We start from the raw sequence: 22,254 nt of genomic DNA, 5'->3' as shown, positions 1-22,254 counted from the left end.
AAGTCGTACAACTCGGAGACTCATGTCTCACCGTTACTCTTCGTCCAGGTTCCCATTGGGAGTGTTGAGCTTGGCCCGACAGCCCTAGACCGCCCGTGATCATCGTCAACTGACCTCGACGCCCAGCCCCCTTTGGCGAATCACATCATCAACTGGTGCTTTTTTTTCTCGCGAAGCAGGCTCACGACAAGCTCCAATGAAGTATCTGGCGCCTTTCTTGGCCGGGATGGGCCGTTCCGTGTTTTCCGGAATCTTGTTGGTCTAGTTTGCGGTGTATCTTGATGGTGTGTCTAATGTGCGATACAAACAACATCTAGCCCCGCCTTGAGATGGGGAGGGGGGAGAAGCTATCGTGAAAATCAGCCTCGCTTTGAGCCCTACCGTTAGACCCAACTCCGACCCCGCACTGGTTGCCTTGTTATCAAAGTGCAAGCGGAGACTTTGCGGACTAAAGCTACTGAGCCTCAGAAGTATCAATGTGATATTGCCTGATGAGGCATCAGGGTAGGGCGGGTATTACGGGCGCTTGCTTCTTCAAGCCGGGAGCCGTGAAGAGGCTGGGTGCAGATAGCAAACGTAGTTGCGAGAGCACTAGGTATGCACCTAGCCTCAAGCTATCAGGCGATAGTCTTGAACTTGGCTTGAGTAACGGGTCTTGGATTTTTGCGCCGGCTTACTTGCTGTGAGTTGATTTCCTTGAAGTCTCAATGGTTACACCGACTGCAAACTACATCTCATCCAGGAGTTGAGCATCAAATACTCTCGCGGGCAGTAATACATCCAGTATAATATCAGTTTTGAGTGTAGGTCAAATAAGCAACGCTGGTAGATGGATATCATGTCCTGCAGCTTCCTATCTGCTTGCCATGTTGCAAAGCAAACAGCCGCTGCGAGCCAGCTGTCGCCAGCTGCCGCGCAAACTTGACCAAATGATGAGGCTTCCCTAATGTATTGAGTAGCTACCTACTTCATTTTTGTTCTTCAAATTCCAGTTTTTTAACCATCCCCTCTTCCTCTTCCTTTTCGTGTTCATCATCTCCTCTCTCAAGTTCGTCAGTGAATCACAGTCAAGAGCACCTCAGATCCTCAACACCAACCCGTTTCTCTCTTGACCATCGCAACGTCTTCACCGCTCGCACATCGCTCAGAATGTCGTCTCCACCACCTCAGCCTGAGCCACCCTCCGCAGTAGAGGACGAAAAATCCGAGGCGCCAGAGACCGACCTTGGTCCACCACCCGCCTTGCCAGCCTCACTGCAGGGAATCGCAAAGCCGGGAAGGGGCAGAAGGGGCAGAAAGACCCTGATAAACCGGGGTCCTACTTCACTGCCCAAGAACCGCGGTAATGGCTTCGAAGGTATGCTACAGCCTTACCCACACACTTGGCGATAGGGTGTAAGCTGACGCAGGCTTAGAGTATTTCGCCGATCCGCCCATGACCCCTGATGAAGCCAAGGAGGAAAAGAACGAGATCTATGCCCCGTAAGTTATCGGGAATGCAGTATCTTTGTCGAATGAGAAGCTAACATGTCCGGAGGTACATTCCATTTACAGAGTGAGATCGCTTACGCTCAGCACCCTTCCAAAGTTCCATTGCTGACACCTCTCAGGCGCATCCAGTCTTGCATCCAGCGCTTCCGCTCGCGCCGTCGTCTCCAGGGTGACCGCACTCTTTACTTCAACGAGTATCTCTTCCTCGGCGGCGTCGACTGCAACCCCGGCGCCTTTGGAGGCCTTGGCCGTCAGGACTTGAAGGACCTGACTCCTGCTGAGCGGCGCGAGGCGACTGCGACTGACATTGTGTACGGGACCACGGCAGCTGGTGAAAGATTCTACAACGGCGATGATGATGCCTGGACTGTCGATTTTGCTGGTGTTGCGGCTGGCTTCATCTCGGTTGCTCTTGTACAGCTGACGTCCTTTGAGCACGGAAGAATGATGACGGGCATCGACACCGTTGTCAACTTCCTCCGATACATCCTTCATCACGACGTGTGTCCAGAGTGTGAGGATGATGTCAAAGCCGCTCTGCGGGTGTGCGATACAGCTTGCGTCGAGTGGCCCATGGTTCGACAGCTCTATACCGCCCTCCCTGGAAACTTCAACCTTGCTGCCGCGGATCTCTTCTGTCCTGCAGAAACCGCTGAAGAGGCATGGGCCTTTCAACAGTACAAGCGCCCCGAGGATTTCGATCCCAAGTCTGTCTTCTTCTCAGCCATCGCCTTGATGGACGAGCCAGAGCTGTTTGGGCGTATATGCACCAAGGAACCCAAGCTCGAGAGAGAGTTTACCTGCACTATCGAGCTTGTCGAGGTGTTTCGTCCCAGCGAGGACATGATCAAGCGAGTCAAGTCACTCGTCATCGGCGACAACCCATTCGAGCACGTTCCTGTCGGGAAGGCCATCTTCAAGCAGGGCACCATCGAGGACGACTGGGAGACGCCCGCCTTCCCCTGGCCCATCGCCGAGGATACCATGACGCTTTTCTTTGACGACAACATCTTGGAGTGTATGGCGCCGGGCATGAAGGCCACCGCGACCATCTACGAGCTGGACGCTGGTCTGAGATTCGTCAAGTCGGTCGAGATCATCGTCCCTTCGTTTTATACCTACCTCCCTCAGGAGTTGATGCGAGGCTACAAGGAGCCAAGGGATTCGGACCGTCCGGCGCCGTCCATCCATGATCCCGATGCAGAGGAGAAGCAACATGCTGCAGCTGCAAAGGAGGTTTAGAGAGAGCCGATTGGGCTGGGTATGGGCAAAGTGAATGATTGTAGAATCTCACAAGCTAGCAAAGATAGACGCCAAGATCGTGAATCAATGGAATTTAAGTCTGAGCACAATAAACTGTGCGAAAGGTACATGTGCTTCGTCCAAAAGCGAGTCCAACGCCAACAATCCTTATAAGTCCTCCAGTGCAAAACACAAGATCCATGCCCCTGAACTCCTATTATAGTTCCCGTCGAGGGAAAAAGAGACTTCTGCGTTCGTAGGCATCGTTTCCGAGAGTTCCCACAACCACACAATTCTTACACAGCCAGGTTGCCAGCCACTCCCACAAAACTTGCAACCAAAACAAAAATCGTGGAGAGACGCAAAAAAAGAAATGATCTGATGAGACTGGGACTCGAACCCAGGAGGATTGCTCCATCAGGAATTGTAGGTTGTTAAGGTGACCTTAACCTGACGCCATAACCAACTCGGCCATCTCACCTGAGGTCCTTGGTGGAGGACCCGCTTGATTGTTGAGAGCCGCTCTGCAAAAACGGCTCAAGTTCCTTGAGTAGCGACAGAGACGGGCTTTGCAAGTCACCCCGTCAACCCGTTCAATTCGATATCCAGTTGAGCATCTAATCCCTTGACTGAATCTTGTGGTCTCCAGCGACGACCTCGGCGTACGAAGGGGGAACACCGTGGTTATCAGAACTGCCCTCGCCAGCATCCGTGACACCCTGCTGCTGAGGGGCAGGTTGGGCCTGGCTCGAGGCGGAGGCGTTCTGCGTGCCGTAGTTCATGTTATTGCCACTGTGCTGGGGTTGAGGCTGCGGCTTAGGCTGCTGGTTCTGTGTCTGGTGGTGGCCCTGCGGGCATTGGACGTAGACGTAGGTAACACGGCCGCCCTCGCGATCATTCGGGACGGCCTCGTACTCGTAGGGCGGCTCGGGGAATTTGGCAATGATGTACCAGGCGTGGAGAAGACCCGGGATGTATCCGAGGACGCAGAGCAGAATGTTGATGAGCGAGTCTGCGCTGCAGATTCCGCACTTGACCCAGACTGAAAACGAAGAGTTAGCGAACGTCGTGTTTGATGCGCAATGATGCATGCGACTTGGTGATGGAGGCGACTTACCAGGCAGTGGGGGGAAGAGGACGGCGAGGAAAGCAAGGAAGATGTCGGCGGAGCACATGGCTGCAGAGGAAAAAGGTGAAGCTCTAGAGGAAGTCTAGAAAATGGAAAATCTCAAAGGAAAACGGATGTTCTTTAGAGGTTGAATTATCGCGCGAGCTTTGGCTTTGATGGAGGGAGGAAGAGGGAGTGAGAGGGCGTGTGACTGCTCGGGAACTCTGAGGCTGAGGCGGCTGGCGATGACGCCGAAGCTCAGGTACGTACCTCTCTTCTCTGCAGCAGGTCACCTGGTGGCGTTCTCTGGGGTGAGGAGTCAAGCGAGGGGCTTGCGTAATGGGCCAGGTCTCGAGGCCTCACGATTGGACACCCAGGGCTACATCAGTTAACCCCACCAACAGTTACAGCCACAGCATCCAACGGAGCGCAGTAGAATTATCTTGCAGCTTCGTCTTTTTTTCTTGTGAGACTAGGCCAGGCTTCCATTATCGAGTCATTGGCTGGGATTGTCAAACGGCGACTGCCTTGTAGGGTTGAGCCTGTCAGATTCGGAGCGCAACTCCTCCGGTGTACGTCACCCAACTGACTTATACGGCTGGGTTTAGGCCGGACATTGTCAGGACGATAGGGAGTGAGTAGATTAAACAAGGTTTGGAATGCAGGTTCTCAAGCTCTATCTCTGCTCGTCTGATGCAACGTTTCTTTGACACACTATTGGCGGCATTCCGCGAGATCGCGAGCTTCGAAGCGCAACACGATCCCCTCATGGCTGCGCATCCGAAAGGCTGCACCCATCAAATCCCTTCAAGGGCGAATGGTTTAGTGGTATAATACTCCCTTAGCATGATTCATCTGAATGATTCAAGCATTTGGGAGTGGTCCAGGGTTCGATTCCCTGTTCGTCCAGCCGTGGTGGTTCCATCCCACCATTGTACCTTATCCTTTCTTTCCGGGCGAATGGTTTAGTGGTATAATACTCCCTTAGCAAGTTTCTTCTCATAGATCCTCGCCTCTGGGAGTGGTCCAGGGTTCGATTCCCTGTTCGTCCAACTCAGGTGGTTTAAATCCATCATTGTCCACTCTTTTTGCCGTTTGCAACTGGAGTTGAGCTATCACCCAGAACAGCACGGTAAGAGGAAGCTTCGGTCACCAACAGTGAGTTAGAGGGTGGCTGTGAATTGACGTGAGAGGAGGGTGGGATAGTTTGGGCTGTCTATCTATTTTTGACAAATGTACCTTTTTGATGATAATATTGTCTGCTTGCCATGGCTTTTCTCAATTGTGAAGCTTGGGATAGATATAGAAATGGTGGTACCTGGGGCGGCGCCGCTGAGCAAACTCTGCTGAGATGGATTGAGAGTATATCTACCGCAGCTAGAAAGAATGAAACGGAGGAAAAGATAATAGCCCTGATTAAAAAAATGGCATAGAGCCTCAAGCATGCAAGTATTTCCTCTCCTCATCTAGTGCACATTTAAAACGACGTCTATTGCATGACAAAAGCTGGGGTACAGGGTGACCAGCCCTCACCGAGCCTCACCGAAACCTGCCAAGGTGAGCCGACCTTTTGCCACGGTCAGAATCCTACAACTTTTCCCGTGCACCTTCACTTTACATTGCTGAACCATCCTGCCAGGTCGCAGGATCGGTCTCTCTTTTCTAACATGGACGACCTTTTGAACCTTGAGCTTTTGTCGCTCGTCTCAAAGGTCACGTCGGAACTCCAGAACCACGTCGGCGTCGGCGACAAAACCTTGGCCGAGTTCCTGATCGCGCAGCGTCTAGAATGCAGCTCCTTCAACGAGTTCCGCGAGAGACTCGCGGGCATCGCCCCGGACTTTCCGCCCAGTTTAGTCGAGAGCCTTGACCGCCTTGTCCTGGCTATGCACCCAAAGTTCAAGGGCAAGAACGGCGCCCAAGACGAAGAACACCACCACACGCGAACGCTCGAGGAGAAGGAGAAAGTCTTCAGCGGGCTTGCGCTTCCGGATAAGGACCCCGTACCTGACGGTGGAGCCGATGCGATCGACGATACCCTGGCGCTTCTCGAAGGCTTGGAAGGAAAGGCGAAAAAGGACAAGAGCGCGAGGAAACGGAGTCGAAGCCCTGAGGACGACCAGAAAGATTCAAGGCGCAGGAGAAGAGACCGATCGCGCTCGAGAGACCGGCGCAGGCGAGACAAATACCGATCGCGATCGCGGTCGCAAGAACGAGGCGACGAAGACTGGCGAGATGGCTATCGCGATTCGCGCAAGGACCGACGAGGTCGTCGACGATACGACGACGACGATGACCGCTTCCGCAACGCCCCGGCGCCCGAGATGGACGATGCGCCACAATTACACAAGGTCTACGAGGGACATGTTACAGGCATCAAGGACTTTGGCGCCTTTGTCAACCTGCATAATGTTAGGGGCAAAGTCGACGGTTTGGTCCACGTCTCGCGCATGGTTGCTGGGCAGCGAGTCAGCCACCCCTCTGATCTCTTGACACGAGGACAACAGGTCTGGGTGAAGGTTACAAGCATCGAAGGGAGTAGAGTTGGGTTGTCGATGAAGGACGTCGATCAAGAAAATGGCCAAGATCTGGAACCGCAAGCTCGCATGACAACTGGCGCCAACATGGAAGCACTGGGAGGAGGAGCAAGAAATGGCTTCGTGGACCCATCAGCCGGGCCACGAGACAACTTGGGCCCGCCACGACGGCAAAAGAAGAGAATGACCTCACCAGAGAGGTGGGAGATAAGACAGTTGATCGCATCAGGAGTAGCCAAGGCTTCTGACTACCCCGACCTGGAGGAAGACTACAACGCGACGTTACGCGGTGATGGCGAAATGGAGCTGGAAGAGGATGTCGATATTGAAGTGCGCGAGGAGGAGCCTCCTTTCTTGGCTGGCCAAACCAAGCAATCGCTTGAGCTGTCACCAATTCGAGTCGTTAAGGCACCAGACGGCTCCATGAACCGAGCAGCCATGTCAGGAACTGCCTTGTCCAAGGAGCGAAAGGAACTGAAGCGACAGGAAGCTGAAGTTGCTGCTAATGAGGAGCCTAAGGAGAATCTTTCTACGGCGTGGCAGGATCCTATGGCAGACCCCGACAAGCGACAATTTGCCAGCGACCTCAGAAACGCGAGAAAGAACCAACAGTCAGAAGAGGTTCCCGAATGGAAAAAGGCCGTCATTCCAAAGGGCCAATCCCTGGGCAAGCGTACAAACCTGAGCATCAAGGAGCAACGAGAGTCCTTGCCCGTCTTTGTCTTCCGAAGTCAGCTCATCAAGGCCGTTCAGGAGAACCAAATCTTGATTGTTGTCGGAGAGACAGGTTCTGGAAAGACAACACAGCTGACACAATACCTGGCTGAAGCTGGTTTTGCCAATGATGGCATGATCGGCTGCACACAGCCTCGTCGTGTCGCTGCCATGTCAGTCGCCAAGCGAGTCGCCGAAGAAGTTGGCTGCAAGCTTGGAGAAGAGGTTGGCTACACGATCCGCTTCGAGGACTGTACTAGCCCGGCCACCAAGATCAAGTACATGACGGATGGTATGCTTCAGCGTGAGATTCTCGTTGATCCAGACCTGTCAAGATACTCGTGTATCATGCTTGACGAGGCCCACGAGCGTACCATTGCCACCGATGTCCTCTTTGCCTTGCTGAAGAAGACCCTCAAACGACGACCTGACATGAAGGTCATCGTCACTTCTGCGACTCTCGATGCCGACAAGTTCTCGGCTTACTTTAACGAATGTCCAATCTTCACCATTCCCGGCCGAACATTTCCTGTCGAAGTTCTCTACTCCAGGGAGCCTGAATCTGATTATTTGGATGCGGCTCTGGTCACGGTGATGCAGATTCACCTTACCGAGCCCAAGGGTGACATTCTGCTGTTCTTGACAGGTCAAGAAGAAATCGACACAGCCTGCGAGGTCCTATACGAGAGAATGAAGGCGTTAGGGCCTAACGTGCCTGAACTCATCATTCTCCCTGTTTACGCGTCGCTTCCCACCGAGATGCAGAGTCGAATCTTCGAGCCAGCGCCCCCTGGCAGCCGCAAGGTTGTCATCGCCACCAACATTGCTGAGACTTCGATCACCATCGATGAGATCTACTACGTCGTGGACCCCGGTTTCGTGAAGCAGAATGCATACGATCCTAAGCTGGGAATGGACTCTCTGGTGGTTACCCCTATTTCGCAGGCCCAGGCGAACCAAAGATCCGGCAGAGCTGGCCGAACCGGCCCCGGAAAGTGTTTCCGATTGTACACAGAAGCTGCGTATCAGTCAGAGATGTTGCCGACTACCATCCCTGAAATTCAGCGACAGAATTTGTCTACGACGATTCTTATGCTCAAGGCCATGGGCATCAACGACCTGCTGCATTTCGACTTTATGGACCCCCCTCCGATCAACACCATGCTTACCGCATTGGAGGAGCTGTATGCGCTTAGCGCCCTGGACGATGAAGGCCTCCTGACTCGGCTGGGCAGAAAGATGGCCGACTTCCCCATGGAGCCCTCCCTTGCCAAGGTCCTCATCGCTGCCGTTGAGCTCGAGTGCGCCGAAGAAGTGCTCAGCATTGTTTCCATGCTCAACATCTCGACCGTGTTTTATCGCCCCAAGGAGAAGCAGTCACAAGCCGACCAGAAGAAGGCAAAGTTCCACGACCCTCATGGCGACCACCTCACCCTGCTCAACGTGTACAACTCATGGAAGCACAGTGGATACTCAGCCCCCTGGTGCTTTGAGAACTTTATCCAGGCGCGTTCCATGCGTCGTGCAAAGGATGTTCGTGACCAAATCGTTAAGATCATGGATCGGTACAAACATCCTATCGCCTCGTGTGGACGCGCAACCGAAAAGGTGCGCCGTGCTTTATGCGCAGGCTTCTTCCGCAACGCGGCGCGCAAGGACCCGCAGGAGGGATACAAGACGCTGACTGAGGGGACACCTGTATATCTGCATCCAAGCTCAGCCCTGTTTGGCAAGCAGGCTGAGTGGGTGATTTACCATGAGCTTGTGTTGACTACCAAGGAGTACATGCACTGCACGACAAGCATCGAGCCAAAGTGGCTCGTGGAGGCTGCGCCGACCTTCTTCAAGGTTGCACCAACGGATCGACTGAGCAAGAGGAAGAAGGCAGAGAGGATCCAGCCACTGTACAACAAGTTTGCAAACGAGGATGACTGGCGTTTGAGTGCACAGAGGAAGGGAGGTAGAGGCGGTGGTGGCGGCGGAACATGGGGATAATGGGAGCCTGGTTCAGAAAACTGTCATGATTACAGTTGTCAACTCCTGACAACTTGGGTTGGAGTTGGGAGTTTGAATGGGACATCAACTAGATGCTATACTAGCCACAAACAATTGCATAGTCATATTCTCGATATCTTTATAGCATGAATGGTTTTTGTTGATTGTAACGTCAGTTGTGGTTCATTGCAGCTGGTGCCTTGAAACTGCACCCTTGGCGAGGTGAATATACACTGTGTTTGAGACTGTGGCTTATTAAAGCTGCCCATTGACTGGAGGAAATTTCAAGGAGAAAAGAGGAGACAATGATTTAACGGGTCACATTGTGCCTCTGATTCACTGTCAAGCCCTGATACGCATGTAAACGTTATTCTCCGCTCTCCAAGGCGGTATTCTCATCACCGTTTGGACAGTGAATGAGTAACCTCGCACTGGATGGTCCGAGCGCCACTCTGCTCGTTCCCCTGCCCGCGTTGATGACATTTGGAGAGGATGCCAAACCGACCAACGGCTTCACACAATTTCACCCTCTCAACCATCGCGGAGGCGCGCTTTCTTACTCTGATCTTCCCGATGAATCTGGGGTAATGTTTCTTTCATCTCCGAAACGTTAGTCTATATCTTTTCCTATAGATGATCTCTCTGGATCTCGTCTGGCGACCTGTTTTCTTGTCGCATCCTTATATCGCCTAGTATCAGCACTCTCGGACACGATAATCGACTCTTGAGCTTCCGACTCTATTGCTGTGCACTTTATTTGCTCGCTAAATCCAGCCATGCCCATTTTTGGGCATTGAGCTTTCATTGCCTCCTGGCTTCGTGGGCGATACCATCCTGAGCTCTTCGTGCTTGGACTCCCAGCGCCTTGCGGCCAGACTTGCATTCACTTGGCCCAACACAAATACCAGCCTGTTGGGTAAGAGTTGATACGAAGGCGTGCGTGAAGCCCACATGATACTTGATTGGATAGTCTCTAACTATCGCGCAGTGTTTTGCAAAATGTCTCCGACGCAATCGACCATGCTGAAGCGCATCAGCGAGCTGAAGGAGTCGACACTCGCTGCCTGCGCGAGCATCAGCACTCGCCTGAGAGAAGGATCCCCTCTGAAGAGTGACCTGAAACCGTTGATCGTTGAACTGAGGCTCCTTGCTGGTGCTCTTTTCAGTCTTGAGTCGCTCATCATTGAGCTGGGCGAAAACAGCGAGAATGACATGCCCGTTACTGAGACCACCGAGTGGCCGCTGTTGGACGGATGTGAGATGTTGATCAGCGCTATTCAGTCTGTTCACACCTATGCGACTCCGGATGGTCTCAAAGCTGCCAGATCATCCCTCCTGGACAATCGTTCCAAGCTTGGTTTTGTTCTTGGATCGTCGGAGTCCCTCCAAGATATCGCGCTGCAGTTCTCCATTTTGGGTTCCAACTCGATCCCTCGGCTCATGACGAACAGCGTTGACACTGAGATGGTCGAATCTCCAGCACAGACACGAGACGAAACTGAGCCGAGTGCTGAGGAGGTTTCTGCTTGGCTGACAATACTCAACTCCTCCGACAACGATCGCGAACCGGCAGAGTACAACAAAGAGATTGCATTGGTGCAATCACGGCGGATCACAACAAACTATCGAACAGCAGCGACGCGTTGGCCGGAATACGCTGAGAGGTACTGGCAGAAGCTGCGGCCACAGGTCTGTTCTCTCTTCCGGATTCAAAGATCATACAGCTTTGTGCAGTGGGTTTTGGAATACGCTAGGGAGACATTCCCAAGAGCCTTGGGACCCTTGGCGCTTTCGCCGAGACTGTTGCTGGAGCTCACAGATGCCCTGTGCGATGGGTCAGTATCGTCACTTCACATCGCTGCCGCGCTTGGCTTGCCGAATCTCTGCAGAGACCTCCTCTCTATGGGTGCGGACATCAATCAGACCAGCATTCTCGGCACTCCTCTGTTTTGCGCTCTTATGGGCACCAAGGTTCTTGCAACACGCGCTGAGCCGGAGTCATGGGGTTCTTTGCTTGTTGGCGGAGACTCCGACGTGGAACGAGCAGCCACCATCCTTCACCTCCTCGACGAAGGCGCCGACTGCACCTACAAGTACAACTGGAAGAACGCCGATGAGGTATCGCTCGCAGGCCTGGCCTTTTGGGTTGCGATGACGACTAAGCATGAGGCCATCTTCACCCGCATCATGAAGGGAGGAAGCAAACTGGATGGCGCTTTTCTCGAGCTCATGCAACGAGAGACGCTGGTGATGCGTGGTCTATTTCACAAGGCGAGATTTGCACGCCTGCTCACCTTTGTTTACGACTTGACATTGGTTAACTTGACATTGGCCGACATCGTGAACGAGACGGTGGAGTATGGGGAGCTCCAGAGGACGGTGTCTCAGCTTATGAAGCACGCCAACATCAAGTTCTCTTTCTCGGAGGAGTCCGGTAAGATCACTACTTTGGACGACCATCATATTGCCGAAGTTACACGCAACGCGGTGCTGGATTTTGATGTGACTCTGATCGAGCGCCTCACTAGCGACCCGAGATTTGATCCTAACCTACCATTCGGCAAGAATGGGCTTGCTGGCACTATTCTTCACACAGCCACCGAGGGCTCGCAGCTTGAGATCATGGACATTCTCATCGCTGCTGGAGCAGATATGGGGGCAAGAGACTCCAACAAGCGAACACCAATCATGGTGGTCGAAGATCTTTCAGCTCTTTCAAAGCTGGTGCTGGACCACGGCGCTTCAACGACTGATACAGACATGGATGGACGCACAATCTGGCACCTTTGTGCATTTACAAACGATGTCGCTCTCCTCAAGTGGCTTTGGGAACACGATCCACTCAGGGATGAGAATCTACGCACGAAGGATCGTTTTGGCTTTACTCCTCTGGTGGCATCCTTTGCCTTTCTCGATACTCTTGCACAGCCCCCCAGAGGATTACGGAAGCCTGCTCCATTAGCCGCTCGTTTTATGTTGGATGCTTGTCAAGAAAACATCTCCTTGAAAGGAAATGAGCAGCTCGCTGAGTATGCCGTTCAATGGGGTGACGCGAATCTCGTCAAAAAGGTGTTTGAGCTCATCCCCGAGGCAATCAAGATCAACAGATTCTTGCTCAAGTACCTCAACTTGTCTGCTTCAACCGAGCTTTTGGACGTGGTTCTGGATAAATGTCGAGAGTTGCCTTGGCAGTTCTCTGATGGGACTACAGTGGTCGAGACTATTATCACCAACACCAAGCTCACTGCTGGTCGGTATGGTGCATTTGCTGTTCCGACGGCGCACCCGTCATGCTTCCCCAACATCAAGCGGGAAGACTACGAGAGGCTTCTTACACCCGAGGTTCTGAAATCGCGAGACATAGCCAACCGCCACCTCTGGGTTCGATTCTGCGACAGCATTCTTCCGCTGCTATCTGGAACTGGCACCACCACTCATCCTTCCTCTCTGTATTTCCTGTCCGGCTTTATTAACCTGGCGGTCCGATGTCTAGTCGAGCATGGTGTTCTTGCCGACTATGAAAGGGAGACTGGCAAGTGTGCGATTCAATACATCGCAGAGGCGAAAAAAACAGACAGCCAGCCATACTGGCAAGGCTGGCAGTATCCTTTCATCACGTCCGTTTTGGACGCTTCGGCGTCATCACCGTCATATTTACCGTCCCTAAATCTGGATGGCCCGAACCCGTTCGCGGTATCCTTCCCCGCTGTGATGCTGTTGCAGCAGGCAGTGCACCATAAACTATCCAACCTTGTCAGATTACTTGTCAACACTGGTGTTAACGTACATCGCACGTGGGATCAGCTTCTCGGTGTGTCGCTGTTCGAGGCTGCGTTGCTAGACGACGTGGACCTTGCAATGGTACGAACATTGCTCAGCAGGTCCAGACCAAAGGACGTGGTAGCTCGTCAATTCGAAACCTTTGACAAGCTCCACGTTCTCCTGGATACACCGTTCGCTGTGGCAGTCATCGCTAAGCTGATCGAGCGTGGGATGGATCCCAATCGGCTGCCCAAGAATGTGTCGGGCAAAGATGGGTCAAGAGGAGTGTCATTCCATTGGTCTATGTTGACGGAGGCAATCTCTCAACACAAAAGCGAGATAGCTTGTGCACTGCTCACCCATGGCGCAGATCCGGGTCTGGCTGCTTCTGATGGATACAATGCCGTGATCGCTGCGTGTCGCAATGGCCAAGTTGTTGTGTTGGAGGAGATCATCGAGAGGGAGGATGACTTAGACTGGAAGTGCATCTACGAAGGGGAAGATGGGGTCACCTACAACGCCCTTCAAATTGCTGCGGCAAATAGCCATCGCGACATCTTGGAGACCCTCATCTTGGCAACACCTTTGATGGATGAGATTGACGCAACCACCCCTAAGAATGGACTATCACCAGCCCATCTGGCCGCTAAGGCTGGATCTTTGGAGTGCATCAAGGTACTGTCCAAGTTTGGGGCAGACTTGACAGCTACGGATTCATCTGGGAGGTCGCCGCTTTTCTGGGCCATTTTGAGGGGCAACGCGGAGGTGGTTGAATATCTGAAGGACTCACTTCTGGACCCCGAGGAAGAGCGGGAACAGGATTATGGCATTTCAGTGCTTAACCCTGACTCTACAGGTCTCGATGTTCAAGAACTGGTCTCTCGTCCATTCCACGGCCGAACCCCTGAGAGCACCCGGTTGTTGGAGCAGAGAAAACTTGGAAACATGATAGCAGACACCATCGGCCGTCATAGACCGAGTTCCGGGGGCTTGTTTTCTTCCCTCCTCAACCACATTTCCAGGGAAGAGTTGGAGTCTGCCATCTTGCCCTGTGATGGATGCACTCTTCTCAGCTACACGGCATCGCAGGCCCTCATTTCTCCCATGGTTGAACTCTTGGAGCTTGGATTCACGGGCTTTGTGGCTGGTTGCAAGGAACACTGGCCGAATGGGTACAATGCTCTCCTCCAGGGCTGTCTCCATATTCAGAAACTGCTTCAGGTCAACATCTTCACTGCGCCCAAGAAGGTGTACTCTTTCATCGAGAAGTGTCTGGATGCGTATCTGGCTGAAGGCAGGCTGTGGTTTCATCTTTCGCAACCGCCGATCCATGCCATTTGTCAGTACCAGCAAACCATCGGGGGACCGGATTTCGGGCACCAAGAAAAGGTTCTCAAGATCTTCATCGACCACCTAGTAGCTCATGCCGATGAGTATTGGTAAGTATTTCTGCCAGGGATGGAGGCCATTGCTAACAAAGATAGGGCGTTGGTGGAGAAATCAGGACTTCCTGGTCTGTCTGATTCGACAGATGAACGAGATACTACAAAGAGGCTCCTACGCTTCGTTTTGAATGCGCGTAGCAAGGTTCACATGGGATCGGTGTATTATGGGGGCAGCCATTCCACCGCCTTGCATGTGCTGGTCCAGAGTTGTGCGAGGGACGACTCTCTTGACGCTGACTCTGCACCCTTTTACAACATGGCTCGGATGCTCATCTCTCACGGTGCAGACGTAAACGCTCGGGACACGGAACTGCTGACGCCCCTTCACTCAGCTGCCGACTACGATCTTCCACCCATGGTGGACCTACTCCTGGAAGCAGGGGCTGACCCCAACGCTAGAGACTTTGAGGGGACAACGCCACTGGGTCAAGCAGCCGTTGTCGGCAACATAGAGATGATCCGGAGCTTGATCAAGTACGGCGGCGATCCTCAAACCTTTGACGGCATGGATTTCCGAAGTGCCGGATCCGACTTGAACTTGCTGCGGGAGCTGACTGGGCTGGGCTTGAATCCTTACAGCACCATGCTGGGCAATCCGAGCGTGCTGTCGACCGTGATCAGCGGGAGTTCCGTCTCGAGAACGTACGCTCTGAACGGGGAGTTTGACTTTTACCGACTCGCAGAGAACGAGCCGTCGTTTCTGATCAAGTTGATGATCCAGACGCCCTCCCTCTCGGGCCTCAAGGCCGTCCTGCGACGTGTCCCGAGGGAATGTCGCTCTCAGGTCATCAACTTTCAGCCAGATTCAGGGCTCAGCGCGGGATGCATGGCTATCCGGTCGGAGAATACTGGTCTCTTGGAGCAGCTTCTCAACTTTGGCTTCGATTTTGAGCGTGAGTGGTGTGACAAGGGTTCGGCATTGATGTTTGCTGGCTATATCGGTGCCTCGAAATCGTTCAAACTGCTTGTCCGCCATGGCGCTCGACTATCTTACATTGCCACCGACAGACATGGTGGAAAGGTCGTTAGATCTGTCGTGGAAGCAACAAGGGTATATCCCAAGCTTCTGCAATGGGTTCTCGTCGGTCGATACTACGAAAAGAAGTACATCGAGTCGGAAGCCCACTCTGGACCGTTTACGGCAACTAGGCCTTGGTCAGGCCCACGCAAGGCGGCGTACAGATTCGGCTGTGACAGGTGCGGACACTCTCGGCTTGGCAGCGAGTCGATGATAGATTATCTTGTACGGGTTTCAGGTGTTGGCCGTGAACTCGCAGGGAAGATAGTTCCAGCTACTCTTGTCGAATAGATTGGTGTGTGTGTGTGTGTGTCTGACAATGGCAACTCGTCAAAGGGCATTGAATCATGTACTTTGTTCCTTGGCATGACCTGCTGTATCTGTGTAAGCCTCAAACTCTAATGATGGGGGAAATCACTTGCAAGCTGAACATTGTGTGGCCCCGTTTCATGCAGCTGCCGAGCCCTGGTGGAGAGGCGCCGTTGCTCGCCCTGAAACGACGGTCAAGACCTTGTTCCATCGGAGCTGAACCAAGACGGAACGAGCGGGGAACAAAGATCTGACATTAGCGTGTCAATGGCATGATGTGATGTGTTTATGCGGAGCTGTTATCATCGCTTGTGACATCTTGACGTCTGGTGGAGCAGGTAGATTTGCAAGTCCAAATGTTGGATCGTGTGAATTTACAGTCGTGGTATCATTCTCTCCGTCGTTAGATTAAATACAATATCCTTACACCCAGCAATGCATTATACAAGAAAAAAAGTAGATAGCCTTCCCATAATAAACTCCTTTGTCGTTTACTCCTTTGTTTTCATACGTCTAGATTGGCGAAACAACCATGACGACAAACTTGACTTTGCCCTCGCCATCCTTGAGCGGCGTCCAGTGGCTCATCATCTTGCTTGACTTCTTCTCGCTGACGCTTTCGCCGCTCATGACGCGCGTCATGTTTGCTCTTCGCGGGATGTGGTTTGCCAGGGCGAGATCGAGAGACACTGACTTTCCGTCGCGCACGACGAGGTCTCTTACTGTTGACTTGAAGGCCTTCGTCACTGACGGGAGCGTTAATTGCTCGGATAGCACGTCGAACACGTCCTTGCCTACTACGGCGTCGGAAGACATGTTGAGGTCTAGGGCTTCGACCATGGCGGGGGAGAAGAAGGATATGCTCAGTTTGGGAGGGTACTTCATCTCCTGGTCGAGGGGCATTGCGCCGAGTGATGCTGGATACGAGGGGACGTGTTCGAGAATCATGTAGCGGGAGTAGGTCGTCATGAGCATGTCGGGCTGTGTTGATAGGCGCTTGAGGACTGTCCGTGTGCTGTACGTCTTTTCGAATATCGGGCCGGCGGATGATCGTGGTCTGTCGGAGCTCCTGCGGGGGCTGGAGGGCGGTGATAGAGGCGGAGGGGGTACTTTCTTGAACGACTTGAAGAAACCGCCCTTCTTGGGGGCCTTGAGTTGTATGGGCTTCATGCCGATGGGGTCCTCGGGCTCTGGGTCGCATTGAGATCCATCGCTACCGCCCCATCGTGAGCTGTTTCTATCCGTTGATACCTTGTCCTCCTCTGCGGCGCCGTAGCCGAGCATCTTTACAAGATCATCCGCGCCTTCAATGGGTGAAGAAACGTCGATTTGAGCGCCTAGGTAGAACTTGAGCTTTCCAGCAGTGTCGACGAGAGGGCAGAGGAAGAGTAGGTTCCAGAATGGCGTGCCGTCTTTTCGAAAATTGAGAATAAGCTCGGTGCACTCCTCACTGCGCCATATCGCCGAGCGCATCCTCGAGATGGTCTCGCGATCCGTCTGCGGACCCTGCAGGAAGCGGCAGTTGTGCGAGAGCACCTCGCTGCGCGAGTAGCCCGTAAGATCCTCAAACTCATCCGACGCAAAAGCAATAGGATTCCCCGACCGCGAGGGATCACTGAGACAGAACGAACCCTTGAGACCGGGGTACGGGTTCGGCGGCGAATCACCTTCCACGTCGAGGGAGAGAGCGAGGCTGGTGCACTGGGAGAGCTGCTGCTTCACAAAGTCGGGAAAGATCTCCCTCACGATGCGCTGCTCGACGTAGGCCTTGGACTCGAGAAACATGTTTTCCAGGCTCGGGATGAGAGAGGTTGTCAGGTGCTTGATGTTTGTGTTGAGGGCCCGGGATATCGGGGGCGGGAGGTTGATGGGCGATGTGGCTGTGATGGACGTGTAAGAGGTTGATATCGTCGAGAGCTGGATGACGACCTGCTCCAGTGAGTGGATGTAATCGCGGATCTAAAAGAGTCAGTATAAATGCGATAAATCAATGCGTCGACTGCCTCACCTTCATGAGGTAGTCGACATTCTGTCCAACTCCCCGACTCGCGGCAAACTTCCACAGCTGACTACTAGCAGCCGGATCACTCATGACCTGGTCAAACATGTCCCGCCCGACAAGGTCAGGAATCGGCAGATCGCCAGACCCATCCGAATCCGTAAACGCAATGCTGGACCGCTGGCTCGAAGCTATCGAGTCGATGCTCCTCAGCCTCTCGCCGGACCACTGCTGCCCGCTGCCATACAGACCGGCGCTGCGCGGGGAGCCATCAGGGTAGTAGTCCGTGTACTGGCGCAGAATGTCCTCGTTTGTGTGCAGAGAGAGGCCCGAGTTGCTGCGCAGACGGTACGCCGAGAACTTCGCGCTCCGGGGTCTGCCACCCGATCTCGTCTTGGGAGGAGGCGGGGATTGAAGGCCGCCGCTGCTGTTGCTGTTGGACATGGAAGAGGCCGTGGAGCGGCGGCGCTCGAATTCGGCGAATGGAGGGACGGGGGGAGGCTCAAAGGCGCGGAGGGCGTTGACGGTGGTGGGCATTTTGGGCGGATTGTCTCAGTGGGGGAATGCGATGCGATGCGATGCGATGCGGCACAGAGCAGCGCAGGCTGCGGTCGATGAGACCGGGGGAGGTAGTTAATTAGATCGCCAGAGTGAGACTCGAGAGAATGACTTGTAGTTTTTGTTGTTGTTGTTCTGGGAGCGACAGTGGTTGAAGCGTTTTACAGGGGCATCGTCAAGTTTCCAAAGGGGGGGGAGGTTGTTAGATCAAGTACAGAAGCAAGAAATAGGAATAGATAGGCACCTTGGACGGCGGCGAAAGAAGAGAAAGAGAAACAAACATCCAAGGCCCGGGCTTCTTTTCCTCTAGGAGGGCCAGCTGGGGCAGCCCACGATGGCTTAATACCTCGTTCGCCTCTCACTTTCGCTCTGAGCAATGTAGCAGCAGCAGCGCAATCGACTGACTCGAGGGCACCGCCGCTCGGTATGTAGACGGGTGGAGACCCGGGCGTCGACGCCATGGCGACGCTACACAGAGTCTTGCGGGGGCGGGCCAGAGGGCACTGTCACTGGAGGACTTTGCGGCCGTGTAAATCCTCCACCAGGTCCATGGGACCTTGAACCCTTCCCTGCTTGCTCGGACGGGGACCCGGACAGGGCCCGGGACAGGGGTCCGTGAGTGGTCCAACAAGCGGGAGTCTCTCTTCAACTTTGGCCTGGCTTCTTGGTGGGAAAAAGGCTAAGGGGGACTCGGACCTTGTTCCTAATGCGAGACTATCGAGATGGCGTCGTTCGAAAGAAGAAGGAAAAAGAGTGAAAGAGAGAGTGTCCCACCCCCTGATAAGTCTAGAGCTTGTCGTGGCTGAAAAGAAGGCGTCGATCCGGTGCGCGGGCTGAACCACGCAGAAATCTGCGATCCGGGAACATGGACAAGGTGTGTTTGGAGGAGAACATTCCTCCAAGTCAAGCCAGCAGACGTTTTTTTTTCTTCCAATTTTTTCAGCGTCTAACGGAGAAGCCGTAATGGAATGATTCTCTGGGTACGATTTTCCTTCCATCTCAAGACTTATGCTGTTGTGCTCTTATCTTTCGCCCAGCTGCCGTATTTTGGCGCTTCCTGCAAACACTTTGACCCTCTTCTCAGCGGACCAAGGAACTAGTGCCAGGTCGACAGGGGTCCGGCTCTCAAGGGTTCTGGTCTGGTCGTGGATGGGCTCACGAGCTGAAGAAACCTCTCCTCTTTCCATCTTGTGGGGCTCGAGAGTCATTCATCTGAAACATTGCCCCGGCTCTTTTAATCTTGTGCTGAAGAAAATGGAGAGAGACAGAGTAAAACCCCGGGTCACGGGCTTTGATTGATCCCGAAGAGAGAGAGCCGGAAATTGCCAAGAGGGCCATATCGTGATGGCGTCTTTTGTCCGCCCCCCTTGCCCACGGACTGGAGCTTCTTCTCTTGCCCACAGACTTCGCACTGCTGCTGCTGCTGCGGGTTTGCAGCGAGATCACTGGGTGGTCCATGCCCCCTTGTCCGCGCAAACCCAGCCACAGACGATTGCTCTTTTTTATTATCCCTGCGGCAATCAAGAGATAGATGCCTTGTCCTGGGCGTTGGGCGGTGCACATGACGAAAGAAGCGTCACATCAGCGTCGGCGAACATGAAGTGTACGTGCACTGTTGTTTGTTTGTGTGTACGCCGCATAAACAGCCCGGGAACGATGCCCAAGGAGAGACATCCCATACGCGTCGGCCCGCGGCTTGTGCTTGCTGTGTTGGTCGGCACATGGCGTTTGGGTCTGTCGTGCATGGGGCCACGCCGTCATCCTTTTTTGTGTTGGTTGATGGGTGTATTTGTCAAACCGTCCCCTCCCATGGATGGAACCCCCCCCGTCAATGGCGGCCGCGAGACAATTCCGGGAACCTGGCAAGCCCTGTCATGTTGGTTTCAGTTGGGGTTGATTGCAAAGTAGGATTTCGCAGCAAAAAAGAAAGTCCGTCTTTTGACATCTGCAAGGCATTCTTTCTGACAGGGCCCTGTTACTCTCGACCGCTCGCTACAGAAACAATGTCGCTTCCGTCACGCCATGTCAGGAGATGCCCTCCTGCAAAGCGACAGCCCTCACGAACCTCTAGAGCCTTCTAGAGCGGCGGGAAGCACCCGACACAGAGAGAAAAAAACGAGTTTGCCGCCTTTGACGTTGACTGCATCTCGCGAATCGGAACTGGAACTCAAGCCCCTCCCCGCGCAGCTGGAATCCTTCCAAAGCCCGCTCCACCAACAGGCACAGGCACAGGCACAGGCACACTGACAGCTCGGACATTTCGCGCGCTGGTCTCCAGTTCATGCCGGCGGGCGCTCTCTCTTTGCTTTTTTTTCTTGCTGCTTTCTTGACGCACAGATTCGCATCATGGATGTGTGTGTGCGTTATCGGGGCACGTGCGGGAAGGGAAAAAGCAACATGTAGAGCCTCACCGTCGGGATGTGGAAATAAGGAGAGCATGGGTGACCCTTGGGGTGATTGCCATACTACGCTGTTTTATTAGATGCGTCTTGACACTCTATTTAACTTTCCAGCGTCTACAGTGAGAAGAGAAGAGAAGACCTGCAACGTAAAATGTCATACTTTCAGGCTGACGCATTGACGACCCTGATGATCCAAAGCGCTGATCTTGCATCAAACTGAGGGAAATGCCCTGGCAAGCATTCACCCTCCAGGGGATCCATTCACCTCGTGGCCTTTCTCCCAGGGCCCATGTTTTTCCCTTCCCTTGCAAGTTTTCGTCCGACGATCAACAAATGCACGACTCGCTCCCCGAGTCGGCCGTTGGACCTAACATGCATAGTGAGGCCAGCGCGAGTCAAACAAACACCGACACGCCGAAACGTTGGAAAGCTTCCTTCACCGGGAGAAGATTCCGCTTGGCGGACCACAACGCTAGAACATCTTGTTCTCGGGCGAGAGTCTAGTTTGACTCGTAAAGTAGGGTTCGGGACTGGCCGTTTTTTCTGGCACGTTGTTTCAAGCGTTGGATGACATTCGCGCGAGTCTTGTTTTTTATGGTTCAGGTACTGGCATGATTTTTCCCCATGTGAATGTCCGTCTTTTGTTTCTATTGGTTTGTGATGATGTTGTATCTCGGCTATGTGACTGGACTGGGTGATGATTTGCTGGGCTTGCCGGATGTTGCTCTGTAGCCATTGAGGAATGTGACTGGATGTGCATAACCGGGGATGTGAAGAAAGCTGCGGGATGGCACGATAACTACGGAAGTCTCAGTTCGAGCTGATTGGCCATTAGAGTAGCCTATGAAAGATGGATTGATGACGGATAGACAAGTAACTTGTGAAACAGTTTTGCTTCATGTCAGGATACAGGCTATGCGGGCCATGACAGCTTCACAGCAGGTTGCCGCTGGCCAACTCGCCTTTCCATTGGACAACACAGAGTAAAAAGAAGAAACATAGACTCTGTGTCTGTTTCACGAAAGTTCTCTGTCGATTTCTCTGTAGCTCTGTCTCGCCTGGCTGTGTTCTCTTCAAGTGTCCTGGCCACTAGACATGGGCCGTCGCTATACATCACAACTCCAACCGAGAAATAGACATGGCCGATAATTGCTCTGAATGATCTAAGGATATGAACTTGGGTGAATTAATCTATAAGTGTTGGCGTGGGTGTTTGTCATTGCGCGTTCTGAAAAGTTGGCTCGTTTGGTCTGGATGAAGACGGCCAGGTTGTAGACCAAGTAAAGAGAGGGCATTCCAGCTCCATCTTTCGCCTTGGAGTAGAGCAGTCAGATTCTCTGCACTCTGCCGCTGTTTACCTCTTCATGTTCCTTGTGTATCACTACCAGGCTGCTGTGATGAGTTCTTCACTTAGCCCTAAGACTCTTCTCCCCTCTCCTCCTCTCTGCCTCCTCTCTGCCTCCTCTCTGCCTCCTCATCTCCTTCCATCCAGCCTCTTCACCTCCCTCTCTGCTTGGCCACCTCTTCTGATCGCTTCTACTCAACTTCTAATTGCAGTGATTCACTGCCTTCAACCTCTTGCTCTTCACCTTCTTCTATTTAATCCCCCATCTTCTCATCCTTCCACCCATCTTGAACTCTTCCTCTCCATCCCCTTCCACCTCGCAACCTCCC

At 53.3% G+C, this 22,254-nt stretch overlaps 5 protein-coding genes across 5 annotated transcripts; 3 read left to right on the top strand and 2 right to left on the bottom strand.

Annotated features, from left to right (window-relative positions):
- Positions 1 to 1,149: 1,149 nt before the first annotated feature.
- NCS57_01005300 (uncharacterized protein) lies at positions 1,150 to 2,733 on the top strand (the record flags this gene model as incomplete). The annotated part of the gene is made up of 4 exons (XM_053059811.1): positions 1,150 to 1,357; positions 1,416 to 1,482; positions 1,538 to 1,555; positions 1,611 to 2,733. 4 exons carry the CDS (start codon positions 1,150 to 1,152, stop codon positions 2,731 to 2,733), a joined length of 1,416 nt encoding a protein of 471 aa, XP_052910205.1.
- Positions 2,734 to 3,350: 617 nt separating this feature from the next.
- Positions 3,351 to 3,908, bottom strand: NCS57_01005200 (uncharacterized protein; the record flags this gene model as incomplete). The annotated part of the gene is made up of 2 exons (XM_053059810.1): positions 3,351 to 3,775; positions 3,851 to 3,908. The coding sequence occupies 2 exons, from the start codon at positions 3,906 to 3,908 to the stop codon at positions 3,351 to 3,353; spliced, it is 483 nt and encodes a 160-aa protein (XP_052910204.1).
- A 1,579-nt stretch (positions 3,909 to 5,487) lies between these two features.
- NCS57_01005100 (Pre-mRNA-splicing factor ATP-dependent RNA helicase prp22) lies at positions 5,488 to 9,087 on the top strand (the record flags this gene model as incomplete). Its single annotated transcript, XM_053059809.1, has 1 exon — positions 5,488 to 9,087. Exon 1 carries the CDS (start codon positions 5,509 to 5,511, stop codon positions 9,085 to 9,087), a length of 3,579 nt encoding a protein of 1,192 aa, XP_052910203.1. The 5' UTR covers positions 5,488 to 5,508.
- A 999-nt stretch (positions 9,088 to 10,086) lies between these two features.
- NCS57_01005000 (uncharacterized protein) lies at positions 10,087 to 15,603 on the top strand (the record flags this gene model as incomplete). Its single annotated transcript, XM_053059808.1, has 2 exons — positions 10,087 to 14,288; positions 14,334 to 15,603. The coding sequence occupies 2 exons, from the start codon at positions 10,087 to 10,089 to the stop codon at positions 15,601 to 15,603; spliced, it is 5,472 nt and encodes a 1,823-aa protein (XP_052910202.1).
- Positions 15,604 to 16,134: 531 nt separating this feature from the next.
- Positions 16,135 to 18,157, bottom strand: NCS57_01004900 (PAC domain-containing protein; the record flags this gene model as incomplete). The annotated part of the gene is made up of 2 exons (XM_053059807.1): positions 16,135 to 17,580; positions 17,630 to 18,157. The coding sequence occupies 2 exons, from the start codon at positions 18,155 to 18,157 to the stop codon at positions 16,135 to 16,137; spliced, it is 1,974 nt and encodes a 657-aa protein (XP_052910201.1).
- Positions 18,158 to 22,254: the final 4,097 nt, after the last annotated feature.

Source organism: Fusarium keratoplasticum, chromosome 8 (genome assembly GCF_025433545.1).
Source record: "Fusarium keratoplasticum isolate Fu6.1 chromosome 8, whole genome shotgun sequence".
In the NCBI taxonomy this organism is placed as follows: Eukaryota; Fungi; Ascomycota; class Sordariomycetes; order Hypocreales; family Nectriaceae; genus Fusarium; species Fusarium keratoplasticum.
This window is presented reverse-complemented; position numbering and strand designations above follow the sequence as displayed.